The sequence below is a fragment of the Cryptosporidium ryanae genome (genome assembly GCF_009792415.1).
Source record: "Cryptosporidium ryanae isolate 45019 chromosome Unknown contig_11, whole genome shotgun sequence".
Taxonomy (NCBI): Eukaryota; Apicomplexa; class Conoidasida; order Eucoccidiorida; family Cryptosporidiidae; genus Cryptosporidium; species Cryptosporidium ryanae.
In genome coordinates this window covers 416,412-429,866 of record NW_027125521.1, presented here as the reverse complement: position 1 = coordinate 429,866, position 13,455 = coordinate 416,412, and the positions used below count along the sequence as shown (strand labels likewise).

The window sequence follows — 13,455 nt, the reverse complement described above, 5'->3', positions numbered from 1 at the left end:
GAAATAACGATTAATGTTTAATATAATGTTGATTATTTTAGTTTAATTCCTTTTTTCATTTAAATAAATATAATTTATACTAATTTATTTTTATACTAACAACGATTGTGATGCTGATTATTGCCATCCAAAATAGCATTGTTAATAATACTAATATAATTGTTGTTTTACCATAAGGCGACGAATTAATTAATAAATATAGCTTCTCAGACATTATTGACAACAATAACCTATTTATTATACTCACTTTTTTATCTATATATACTGTACTCACCTTTATTCCGTTTGAATTTATCACATTGCCATAGTTTACCCCTATATATGTTGATTTGTACCAATTTGATGTCCTGTTTCTCAATTCATTCATAAAATATATACTCTTTTCCAAATTTGTGTGTTTAATGCCATCTGTATTGTCATCGTTTTTTATTCTCATTCCCTTTTTAAAGTGTACTATAATATTAACTACGTTTTTCTTTTGATCCAGTGTTATATTTGCTATTTCTATATACTCTTCTCTCACATCATTTAACACATCTAATATTGATTGTTTAAATATTGATTTGAAGTTATCATAATTAAATGGTATAAATTTATCGTATGAACCAGATATCTGTATATTCAACGCTATGTCCCTTTCTTCTTCCTTTGGTAGACAGACGTAACCATTGCCTATCCAGCCTATTGGACATAAACATATATATGATCCCACTGTATTCCTACATACTGAATCCTCTGAACACATATTTGTTGTGTCTCCATTTTCTTTCCTCTCACACTCGTTTATATCCACGCACTTCATTTTTATCGTTGAATATTCATAACCTTGCTTACAACCACAATAGTCTGTGATTCTTGGTAGAAGTGAATCGTCTTGAACTATACTTTTTTTTAAATTCGTATATCCCTCATTCACACAGTGTAATCCCAATGGACATTCTTTAATCTGGACATTTTTAGTATCATTGCTTGTTGTCTTATATGCGTTGTAAAAATCGTCTGTATTATCATTGTTTTCGTTTTTAACGTCAAATGATTCATTGTATGTGCCATATTTGCAAATGTTATCTTGAATACACGAATTTTTTCCATCACCGTGATATCCTGGTTTACACGTACATTCGTAACCTCCTATTTTATTTACACAAACTGCCAACGGATGGCATGGACGCTTTAATCCATTTGGAGTCAATATATGCTTTTTTATTAATGAAAATGGAGAACTTAATATATTTGATACCTCTCTTGCCCTTTCTATTGTCGGATAAATTGCTTGATTCGTATTGTAACCTGTATATATATCCCCTTCCTTTTGCTCCCTTTTTTCTGTTTTGTATTGTTTATATTGCTCACTACATTCATCGATATCTTCGCAACTATGTCTATATAGTATATTCCCATTAATATTATCTATTAATCTCACTATTTTGTGTTTAAATCCCTTATCACATATACAATAACCTTTATAATTTTTATGAATATCTTTACCTTCCATTCTATGGATTGAATTTATAATATTTCCGACACCAATATCTCTGTATTCATTATTAAAATGACTATCATAATGAAAAACACCTGTATTTATACATTTTGAATTTTTCCAGCAAGTAACATATTCACTACCAAGTTCACAACTTACATATACATATTTGCTTTCAAAATAATTGTATGTTGTATTTTCAATAGAATTAACTATTTCTGTATCTCTTCTGCTTTCTAATATCTTATCACAATCAACATTATCATCTTTACAGTAAATGTCACATATCCCATCCTCTATCCACTCTTCTTTGCACATGTTTGAATTATTAAAATCAATACTATTTATACCAAATGTAACTAACTCATCATAGCCATCCACTGTCTCTGAATATCTATTTATTAACACCCTAACTTTTAAACTGTTCTCATATCCGTCATTTGAGATTGCATTTTTCTCTGTCAATAAAATTTCTAATTCCTTATTGTCCAGTCTTCCCCATTGAAATATTTTATCCTTTTGAACGGCTATTATCATGTTTACCTTTCTAGAATTTATTAAAATATCATCATATCTTGGCAATAAATTTATTCCAATCATTGGATAACTTATATTATTAATATATTTTGAAATTTTTGAATATAATACTCTTAAATAACTGTAAAAATCATCCAAAATGCTACTTTTTTTTGGGTCTATTCTCGTATAATATATTATTGGTATTAAAAATCCATTCCCATTATTTTTATCTTTTTCTACAACTCCTTCTGATGTAGACAAGTACAATGATGTAGTTAAATTATTATAAAATGTTAAAAATGCCATCATTCCCTTATCTGTATTTATTTCACTTATGTTATCATAATACATAAAGTGGGATGTATAATGATCTTTTTCAATTCCAGAAATTAGTGTTATATTTGATGATATAATTTTCACTATATTCTCACTATTTTCGTTTTCATTATCTCCAAAAACAACTTGACTTACCTCAAAATACGTTAAAGGCTTATAGTTGACAGAAACTATATTGTTTTTACTTATTTTTGTTGGGGAAAGTAATGAAATAGGTAATAGCCTTCCAATACTCAAATTTGTTGGATAAGTTATTATTGTTTGCGAAGATAGTACATTTTCATTCATTCCGGATATTAATATAAGCTCTGTTAGATCCTTACTATAACTTATTATTGTCTTATTTGGTTTAACTATATAGTCGTCAATGTCAGTATTGTTCACTTTGTAATCAAATTCCTGTTTCTCCATTCCCAGACTGCATTTGTGACCAGGTTTATCTGATAATATGTCTGCTACTATATTTGACCATTTTGAGGTTTTATTTTTAATATAGTTTTTACCCAATTTTCTGGCTAGACTTATTTTTTTGCATGTCACTTGATTATAGAATTCCGGAAAATAGATTGAAATACCTGTCCATCTCGAAGGATACGACCGATCTTTGTCCTCAATTCTTCCTTGATAGTAAGTCATACGGCCATATTTGTCTTCATAATCATCATCTATTATTTCATCCTCCTGAAGATTAACACTTGCTACTTGCATATTGTAATATGAATCCAATGTTAAAGCTAATAACTCATGCACAGATACATCTACGTTAAAATCACCAGATAAATAGCTTCTAAGCTGTTCCAACATATCACCCAAATCAAAGCAACTACATAAACTTACAAAATCACAATTTTCTATTTTTCTTGAATTAAATATTGATTTTTTAATTGTATTATTGATAGATTCTCCACCACAGTTGTATAATAACGCAAATAAGTTGTATAGATTGTATGTGAATATTTTGAATAGGTCAGTATTTATTACAGTTAATGTTAATGGATAACTATCAGAGTGCAGTGAATATCCATAAACTATTCTAGATGCATATTCCAATGGGGTTGCTATTCTATAGTTAATAATCTCATTTCCACCTTCAAATATTTCAATCTCGTCCTCTTTTGAGCCTCTTTTTGTTATTGGATTTATAGATCTAAAGTTCCAACCGTGTCCTGGTTCGTTGTCTTCACTAGCCAATATATAATTAGCTAAACCACTCATTGTTTCCAAAACGTCTAATTGCATCATTAAACATGCATCAAAGCCTATCAGGTCAAATTTAAAACTTTGTGAAGTGTTTTTTGTCTTATTACTTTTGTGTATACCTTCTTTTATACCTTTATACATGTCATCCAAAAACATTCCAACTCCATCTGAACTATCATGGTCATCGCCAAATCCAGCCCAAGCTGAACCATGATTCCATAGTGTTAGGGCCGTGTAAAAAGAGGGGAACATATTCAAATTTTTAGATATAAAATCTGAAAGAATAGCCGGTGAATTAGAATTAACCTCCCCTAAATCATCCAATAATATCCACACAAATTTTTTCCCAAATATTACTCTCAAATCCTCCCTTAAACGCCATCTATATAACACGTAGGCACCAGTAAAATTTTGTCTTATTTTATCTTGAGAAACTACCTTGTTTGTTAAACCACTTTCAGGGCATGCTATTATTGGTGCAGATACCTCTTTGCTTGTGTAATCCTCACATCTATCTATATAAACAACCAAGTGCATGTAATCAGCTGAATTAGCTTGTACTGGGCTAGTCATTTCTCCCAAGTCTACCAATGACATCGATTCAAGGTTGTTATCTGCATGAATGAATATCAAGTGAGTCCAATACCTTCTTTTTGATACTTCATTTTTATCTATACTTGAACATATTAATTCGTAATCCTCTAACAGCCTACTATTGTCGCTCTCTATGAAATGGTAGTTCCAATAACTCCTTTCTTTTTCAGTCATCCATTCCTGTACGTTTTTTTTGTTTTCTATCTCCTTGTTCTTTCTGATATTATTTACTGTAAGTTCACTTTTGTTGTTATAAAAATCATCTACATTGTTAATCATTCCAACTTTATCTTTGATATTGTCTGAATTATTGATTTTTTCGAATGTTGATTCATCACAGCTATAGCTAACTATTAAAAATAGTAATATTACCGTTTTTATCGTTATTATCACGTTTTTAAAAATCATTATGCACCATATTTTCCATTTTAAAATCTGAACAAAATTTTTGCCTTTATCACCACATGATTTTCACGCATTTAATCCTATAATTTCTCGCTTTTTGATAAAAAAAAAGATGCGTTTGTAAGAAAAGTTACTAATAACTATCTAAAAACATACAAAGGAAGATATAAAACAACCCAAAATTAATGAATACATATAAAGACACCAAACCCACTCCTAAATTATTGTGTTTTCCTCTATTACATTATTTTTTTATAAACACTGCATGTATTGTCAAATTAATACCGATATGCATGTAAATGGCGCTGAAATGCAAAGGCGCCAGCTTCCACTTACGTGGTAAGAATATATTTTGAAAGATCAGAAATAGAATATTTTTTTTAAAATCTTTTATGAGTTGGTTAAAATATTAATTTTAAATTAATTAAAAAGAGATAAATATAAGAATAAATCTAGCCTTGCGATAAGTGTTTTATATTTTGTGATACAGTAAGAAGCAGCATAATGAACATTAGCAACAAGAAAAGAATCTAATTAGATACTAATAAGTCAAAATGAATTCAGTAGGAGCATTAAAGTCTGTAATGGGTGTTGTAGGATCTAATATACTTAACTCTGCAAAGGATGCAACCAAACATGTTGTTGATAAGATTAAAGGGAAAACAATACACAAGGTTAGACGAATTCATAATAAAAAAAGAAAAGCAGGTAATGAAAAACATGAAATTGTGGTAACATCAGATGACGTTAATGACAAAAGCAATCTAATAAATTCAAAGTTGAATGAAGACAATAGTTTAGATAGCGATTCAAGTTTCGATTGTTCAGACAGTGATGAAAACAGCTATTCTTCAGAAAACGATTCAATATTGGATTTTAGAGACAGAGTTGTAAGTGAACAAGAATATAACAAATTAACAGAATTGCTAAGTAGAGACATAAAGGTGACAAATAGGGGAAATTCTGAAATGGAAAAGCAAATTTGGCTTACTCCCAGAAGATTTAGAACCACAATTAGATCAGTTCAAATAGAGAATTTAACTAAAGTACAACAAAATAATGTATTTTTAGAGTTTTCATTTGGTGGAACACTAACAGAGATAAGACTTCTTGATGGGAAGAGCAATAAAGAGATACCAAGGTTATTGGGTTACCCTCCATGTAAGGAGTTTTATACTCATTCTGTAGATATAAAACCATTTTTGCTGCAAGAAACTGATGATTTGTTGATTGATATTCCAAACAATATGAGCGTGGACAATGATACTGACGATAATTGTATATATGATGGAATGAGAAGCAGTAATTCTGTAGATATTTCAGTAGATGAAACATTTGAGTGGAGAGGTAGCTACTTACATTTAGAGAGGGAATTATTCAGGATAATGGCGTGGAGGTCAAAAATAAGTACAGTAAATGAGATGTTGGGCTATAGTGAAGATGTGTTGAAAAATTATGCAACTGGGAGTGTGAATCAGATGATAACATTATCGAAAAGAACGCAGAATAATATTTCGATACCAATGTTTAGAATATCGCTGCAAATCATATTTCAGGAAATATATGATTTCCAATTAAATTTGACACAATTTACTCTTAGAAATTCAAACGATAAGAAGGATAGTGAAATTGATGAAATAAATAATAGTTATGAATTTGGAAATGAAATAAACTATGGTACTAATAATAAGAATGAATTGTCACCATCAAATAGGAATACTGAGAATATGATCAAAATAGATTTAACTGATAAATCTGAATCACAAAATTTGATACCAATAAGTGATAAGGCTTCATATAGACTAAATATAAAATTTCCGCAATATGGACAGGATAGTCCATTTCCAACAAAGTGCACTTCAGATTGGTCATGTAATGATTCCGGAAAAGATAAAATAGTTAGGTGGAATAACATAGGTGTGATACCATTTAGAGGAACAATACATGAGTTGGAGAAGAATAATTTATATGTAAAATTAGATATAAATAGCAATAGTAGTAAGGTAAATATATTTGGAGCCAAAGAACACATAAATTGTAAGTTTAATTTAAAAAATGTGGTATATTATCCTTATATACAAACAGATATAAAACTGCCAGATGGGGAAACATATAAATTAGAAGGTAAAATGGAATTTGGAAGTATACCTAAATATCATCAACTTGGAAACATACTAGAAATAGATGATGAAAATAAATTATATATGATAATAAAAATAGTAAAGATAGATAATTTGATATCAAATGTATATGAGATAAGTAATATATTACAAGAAAATGACGATTCTATAGATGTGTTTGTACAATTAACATTTGATGGTACAAGAAAAGAAACACCAGTTGTATCAGGTTCCATTCATCCACTGTTTCATACAGAAATAACATTCATAATTGAGAATATAGATGTGGATAAATTAGACAAAGAATTTAATGAGGACAAATTAATTAAATTGCTAGAGAGGAAGGGTCCAATAACAATAGATGTGTGGAGAAAAAATTCCAAAACAAGTATGGTAAGTCATATAGGTTGGTGTGAGATACATTGGAGAGACATATTGATAAGAACAAATAGCAGACAAAATAACATTTTATTGTCTCCAACAAAAAGTGATATTAATAGCATCGGTTTATCACCACTAAAATTAGACATGAATATGTCGATAAAAAGTGGCAGTAGCAATAATAACAATAATAATAATAGTAATAGTGGTAATAGTAATAATAATCTTACTCATTATATAAGAAGGAGAGAATACAGAAAGTTTTACGATAGAAATATAGGAAAAGAAATAATATATGAAACAAGAATATATCAAAATGGGAATGTTCTATATAATTTTGGAGATAGACCTGGTTTGTTATTAAATAGTAACTCGAACTTAGTAGGAAACAATCAAAGAAACTCATTAAATTTACTGGTATCACCAAGAATATATTTAGAAATATGGACAAAACCGGATATAATAGGTCTATATAATGTAAAACTGATAGGAAATGAGAATAAAGAGGTAACAAAAAATTTATTGAACAAATTAAATAAAATAGTTGAATGGTCAGGAATAGGCCCTTCATTAAGACAAACAAGAATACGTTCAAATGTATATTATTGGGAAAATGTAACAAAGTCATTTGAAACTTGGGGTAGACGTTATTCATATTTTGGAATAGATTCAAGAGGAATAAGACATTTATTACCAACATTTATCCAACCATTAAAGCCACTAGTAGGTATAGATAATTCAGCAAAAGTTCATCATTTTGTGCATTCTTTTCCATATTCACCTACAAAAACAAATAGTAATACATCAAATTGCATGAAATGGACAACACCTGATATATTTTTATTATCTAGACAAGGCACACCATTGGATCATACTTTATTACAGGTTTGTTTATTGCTTGGATTAAATAAAGTAGCGTTTTTAGCATGCGGTACATTATTGAATAGAGATCCATATTCATGGGCAGTTACATTTCATTATGAATATATATACAATAAAAATGAGAATGATTTGGATATAGAATTGGAATTGAACAACAGGAATATCAAGGGGCTATTTAATAAGAACATGGACAATTGTGACAACAATGATGATAATAGTGGTTTGGGAAATGCTAGAAACAAGAAGTTAAATAATAATGAAATAACTAGAGGAAGAAATAAATCTAAGGATGATTTGTATGGTAGAAATAAGATGAAATCACTTTCTCCAAAGTCAATTAAAGGAAGCAGTAATTACAGGAACAGGAGTCACGATCATTTGGGTAGTACAATAATGGATAATGATGATGGGGGTGTAATAATAGGAAATGACAATATGAGTATTAAAAAGGGTAAGAAAAATGTAAATATGATCAAAAGATCAAAAGAATTAATATCTTCACTATCACCTGTTAAAATAAAGAATAAAATAGATAATGAGAAAAAGAATTTAAAGTTGAGATTTTACGCATTATTTTGGGATACAGTTAAACATGTTGTATATAGGGTTGATAATATAATAAATGAATGTAAAAATGAGGAGTTTATGAATTGGTTAAAGGATCAAGGATATGATATGAATCAATTGGAGGAATCAGCAGTAGAGTCATATTACTTACAAAAGAATAATGATAAAAAAATGTGTGGTAATTATAATTTAGGTAATACTAGTTTGAAGAATATGAATTATAAGCCAAATTTTTGTTTGAAAGTAGTAAGTAAGTTACCATATAGAACAATAGATATGTTGGTAAATAATCAAAATATATATGCGAATATACAACAAGTTCATGATCCAATGAAGGTCTCCTATAATTTAAGTGATAATAATTTATGGTTTACCTTTTTCCATAGAGATAATATTGGAAATAACAATGTAAACCCTAAAGTTTTTAAAAACATAGATGGTAATATGGGTGATAAAAATGGATTTATAGGAGATCAATTGCCAATAACAGAAGGAAATTCGTATATATTACCATGTTTTACTTGGCCGATAATAAACGTAATAACTCAACAGAATTATAATAATAAGGGTGGTGTTGCACAAAATAAAATAGGGTTAGGTGTAAAAGGTGTACTTTCACCAATATTTAATAAAAAGAATAAGATAAATAACAATCAAAATAAAGATAAGAATGTAAGAATAATGGTTGATTGCAAAGGTAAAGATATAGAGAATAATAGTAATAGTAACAATAAAATTAATCAATTGAATGAGGATGACAATGAAAAATATGCGATAAATGAAAGTGAGTTGTATTTATTAGGTGGATATGGGGATATATTAGATACCGAAATGGATATGTACAGTAGGAGTATAAATGAGGAGATAGTACGATATATACAGATACAGAGATTTCAGAAATCTAGAACAATAGGAACTAGATGGAATAATGAGAATGACAATATGGGATTTTTGAGAATAGGGTTAAAATTATTGGGAAAATGGGAAATGTCTGATCCATATACAATAGAATATTATAATAATAAAAATGAATTTTTGAAATGGCGTGAATCATTTTTAAGTACAGTACCAAAGAAATATAGACTAAAATATGCAATATTAACATTTCCATATAACATACCAAGATGGTTGGCACAGCAGGTGTGGTTTAAATGTAATTTTCTGTCAGATGAAACAGATAGGAGATCAATATTTTCGTTGTCAGTTGACGTAAACAGTTGGCCTAATAATATTAAAACAATAAGAGTACTGATCTTGGTTATACACCCCCTTAAGTCTTCGCAATTAAGGAAATTAAAGTTAATTCAAAAGTTGAATGACATGAACATAAATGATATATCTTCATCAGTAATAAAAATGAACGAGAATAGATTAATTAAGAAATACTATCAAGAAAAAGGAAATAACATTAAAGTTAGTGATTTGAATCCTAATGTATTTAATACGAGTAGCAGTTTAAATAAAAATAAAATAACTAATAAAGATAGCGATTTTAAAAATAATGAAAACAGTGAGAATGATAGTTTGATATATGATGATGAAAAATTGGTACCACCATTTCCAAAAGATTTACTAAAGGACGAAATAAACGGTAGTGTTCCAATTGAAAAAAGGAGATCATCGTCGATATTATTTTCAGATGAGGAACCTGAATTAAAGTTACTACATCCATAGAGATGATATGTATTACTATTTATATAATGATTCGACTTAAATTAAAAAATTAATTAGACTTAGGTAAATTCTAATTTTGTTTTTTTAATTGTAAGTAGTGTTTAAAGCACGAGTAAAATATAAAGAGTTTATTGAAAAAATGCATTTATAGATGAATTAGCACCAAATTGAAGTGTTTTAGAATGTTTTCTTTCATTTAAGTGTTGATGGAATATATTAGGAAATTAGTTATACAATAGAGTAGATGTCTAAAAGTCGGTGTTTAAGTCAAACTTCTGGTCGTCTTGATTAACCATGACACCTGCCATCTGATATTCACCTACCCTTTTTTCAAAAAAGTTGGTTTTACCTTGAACCGAGATAAGGTCCATCCAATCAAATGGATTAGGTGAATTATATATCTTAGGTACTCCCAGAGCAAAAAGCAGTCTATCAGCAACAAATTCAATATACTGAGCCATAAGTCTGGAATTCATTCCGATAAGATCAACAGGGAGAGAGTCGCAAAGGAATTTTCTCTCAACATCAACGGCTTCAGATATTATTTCCTGAACTCTTAAAGTTGGAAGTTTGTGTTTCAGTGATTTATAAACAAGACATCCAAAATCTGCGTGAAGACCTTCATCTCTACTTATTAACTCATTAGAAAATGTCAGTCCAGGCATGAGTCCTCTTTTCTTAAGCCAAAAAATTGCACAAAAACTACCGGAAAAGAGTATACCTTCAACAGCAGAAAAGCCAACAATTCTTTCTGCAAAAGATCTTTCATTATTCATCCACTTAGTTGCCCATTCTGCTTTTCTCTTAACGGCCTCTACATGTGTAATCGCCTCAAACAACATTTGTCTTTCTTTTATATCAGTTATATACTGGTCAATCAATAATGAGTACGTCTCATTGTGTATTTGTTCAATTGCCATTTGAAATGCATAGTACATTCTGGCCTCTGGTATTTGTATCTCTTTTAAGAAGTTTATTGCCAAGTTTTCCATAACAATACCGTCACTTGCTGCAAAAAAAGCAAGCACATATTTAATAAAGTGCTTTTCTGGGTCTTTGAGTGATTCCCAGTCCCTGACATCTTGAGATAAGTCTATCTCCTCCGTTACCCAAAAAGACGCCTCTGCCTTTTTGTACATTGACCATATTTCTTTAATAAACTCTTCACTACCGTTTCTGTCATTGCAAAGTATTGCTTCTTCGCCTTGCTTGCTCATTGACTCCTTAACTTCTTTGTTTATTCTCTCTTCCTCCTCCTTTGATATGTTCAGTATTTTATCTTTACTTGTCTCCATATTCGCACAAAGGTAATATTCAACAGCAGTTAATGAAATGCAGGTTGAGCTATAAGTTAGCTCTGTCTAAGGCTTCTGATCACTTGTTTATCGCAATAAAGTCCCTCAAACAATCGGTTTCACTCAAACTCCTGCTTTGTGTGTCAATAAAATGTACGCAGCTGTGTATTTATCGCTTCTTTATCTTTTTAAATAAAATGAAGAAAGCAAATTTACCTTTTGTTCTTGTTAAATTTTTACATTAAATTTTTGCAAAAATAAAGTGCTCTCTATTTTCTTACCTACTTGTTTTTAAGTGAATATTTAAAACAGGGAAGTTACCTTTTACTACCGACACGTATTCGGCGGCAAGGTGTGGGGTCGTATTTGCGAATAGTTCACTTTCAGAGGGTAAAGTAATTTTAAAGTAGGTTGAATAGATAAGGAATTACAAAAATTAAAATAAATTAGTATCACACATTTCAGAAGCGAGTTAATATTTATATATCTGTGTTAGGTATCGTGAAAAGTTTGCTAGTAAACACAAGTTGAGAGAGAAGAGTAACAGGTAATATATATGTGGATTTAAAAGTAATCAAGGCAAGTACTTTTACTTTGTTTTGATTAGTGTTGTGAACTCAGTTTAAGGCGTAAATTTACCTGGGTAACTGACTGTAGTGAGTTTGTTTATTTATATATAGATAACAAATATACTAAAATCTTGATTTTTTTTCGTTTTGGAATTGACAAGGGAGGTTTATAGAAATTTGTGGCAAAGATGACAAAGGATTTGCTGGAGTTACAGAAGGAAGAGTCAGTGTTACAGGACAACCCATATAGATGGATACTGTTTCCAATAAAATACACGCGTCTTTGGAATTTGTACAAGAAGTACGAGGTTGCATTTTGGACAGCTGAACTTATACCAATATATGAAGACAAGAAACCAATGACTAAAGTAAATAAAAAATTGCTTGAATGCATGGAGTTGTTATTTTCAAGTCGTATATATGTTCACGGAACCGGTCTGGATACAATAATATTGACATGTGAGTTACTGGAGCAAGTACAGGTTCCAGAAGCAAGAGGTTACTTTTCATTTACAATGTGCATGGAAAATATATACAAAGAGTTTTTCATGAATTATAATGAAATAATACGTCAAAATGCTGAGAATTCTGATGAAAATAATGCGAAAGTGGATAAAATAGCTTACGAGAAAGAACTGGAAGACAAGCTAAATAAGAATGAATATTTTAACAAGATGAAGGACTTTATAAGCGTTTTTAGCGACAAGAACACATTATTTTCTGAAAAACTTATTTATTATTCGATAATCAAGAAAATATTCTCATGTGGTGTGAATCTGATCCGTTTTTCATTTTCACTGAACGTAAGTGAGCCTGGTGATAATTTGACGCAGTTATGTGAAGGTTTAGATAGAATTAGAAGAGACGAGCAGTACCAAACAGAGTTTTGTTTGAGTATTGCAAAGTCAATGAAAACTAAACCAAGCAACGAGAAGATGATAGAATTACTCGAAGAAGCCGTTACTATTGAGAAGGATTTTATTTTATCTGTTATTGACCCAGATAACATTGGTATCGAGAGAGAGGATATAGTTGCTTATTTGCTTTATTCTGCTGACGAAATATTAACTGATTTAAAATATCCGAATCAGTTTAATGTATCAAATCCGTTTGGAAATATAATTAATGATCTTCCTGCACCTTCTCAAGAAGAGGCCATTGCAAGGCAAACACTCACACAAACCCTCAAAGCTGCGCATTATAGGACGTATCAGGAAATATCCAACTCCAATCAATTCTCAACTTCACAAGATTTTTAGAGGTTTAGCATATCTTGACTTTTTTAGACGAATTAAACGCTCTCAGTCCTCACTAGATTAAAAGTGAAACCTTTTAGTTTAAACGTGGGTGGTGCAGCGACTTCAGTGGTTATAACTATGCGGGTACTATTATGTGTTTGTGGGAGCAGCAAATTTAATCTGTCAATAGGGTCA

At 30.0% G+C, this 13,455-nt stretch overlaps 4 protein-coding genes across 4 annotated transcripts; 2 read left to right on the top strand and 2 right to left on the bottom strand.

Annotated features, from left to right (window-relative positions):
* Positions 1-79: 79 nt before the first annotated feature.
* Positions 80-4,537, bottom strand: FG386_000124 (clostripain like caspase/hemoglobinase domain; the record flags this gene model as incomplete). Its single annotated transcript, XM_067339435.1, has 1 exon — positions 80-4,537. The coding sequence occupies one exon, from the start codon at positions 4,535-4,537 to the stop codon at positions 80-82; it is 4,458 nt and encodes a 1,485-aa protein (XP_067198233.1).
* Positions 4,538-5,088: 551 nt separating this feature from the next.
* FG386_000123 (uncharacterized protein) lies at positions 5,089-10,158 on the top strand (the record flags this gene model as incomplete). The annotated part of the gene is made up of 2 exons (XM_067339434.1): positions 5,089-6,571; positions 6,620-10,158. 2 exons carry the CDS (start codon positions 5,089-5,091, stop codon positions 10,156-10,158), a joined length of 5,022 nt encoding a protein of 1,673 aa, XP_067198232.1.
* A 248-nt stretch (positions 10,159-10,406) lies between these two features.
* On the bottom strand, positions 10,407-11,453 carry FG386_000121 (uncharacterized protein; the record flags this gene model as incomplete). The annotated part of the gene is made up of 1 exon (XM_067339432.1): positions 10,407-11,453. One exon carries the CDS (start codon positions 11,451-11,453, stop codon positions 10,407-10,409), a length of 1,047 nt encoding a protein of 348 aa, XP_067198230.1.
* Positions 11,454-12,210: 757 nt separating this feature from the next.
* FG386_000120 (uncharacterized protein) lies at positions 12,211-13,281 on the top strand (the record flags this gene model as incomplete). Its single annotated transcript, XM_067339431.1, has 1 exon — positions 12,211-13,281. The coding sequence occupies one exon, from the start codon at positions 12,211-12,213 to the stop codon at positions 13,279-13,281; it is 1,071 nt and encodes a 356-aa protein (XP_067198229.1).
* Positions 13,282-13,455: the final 174 nt, after the last annotated feature.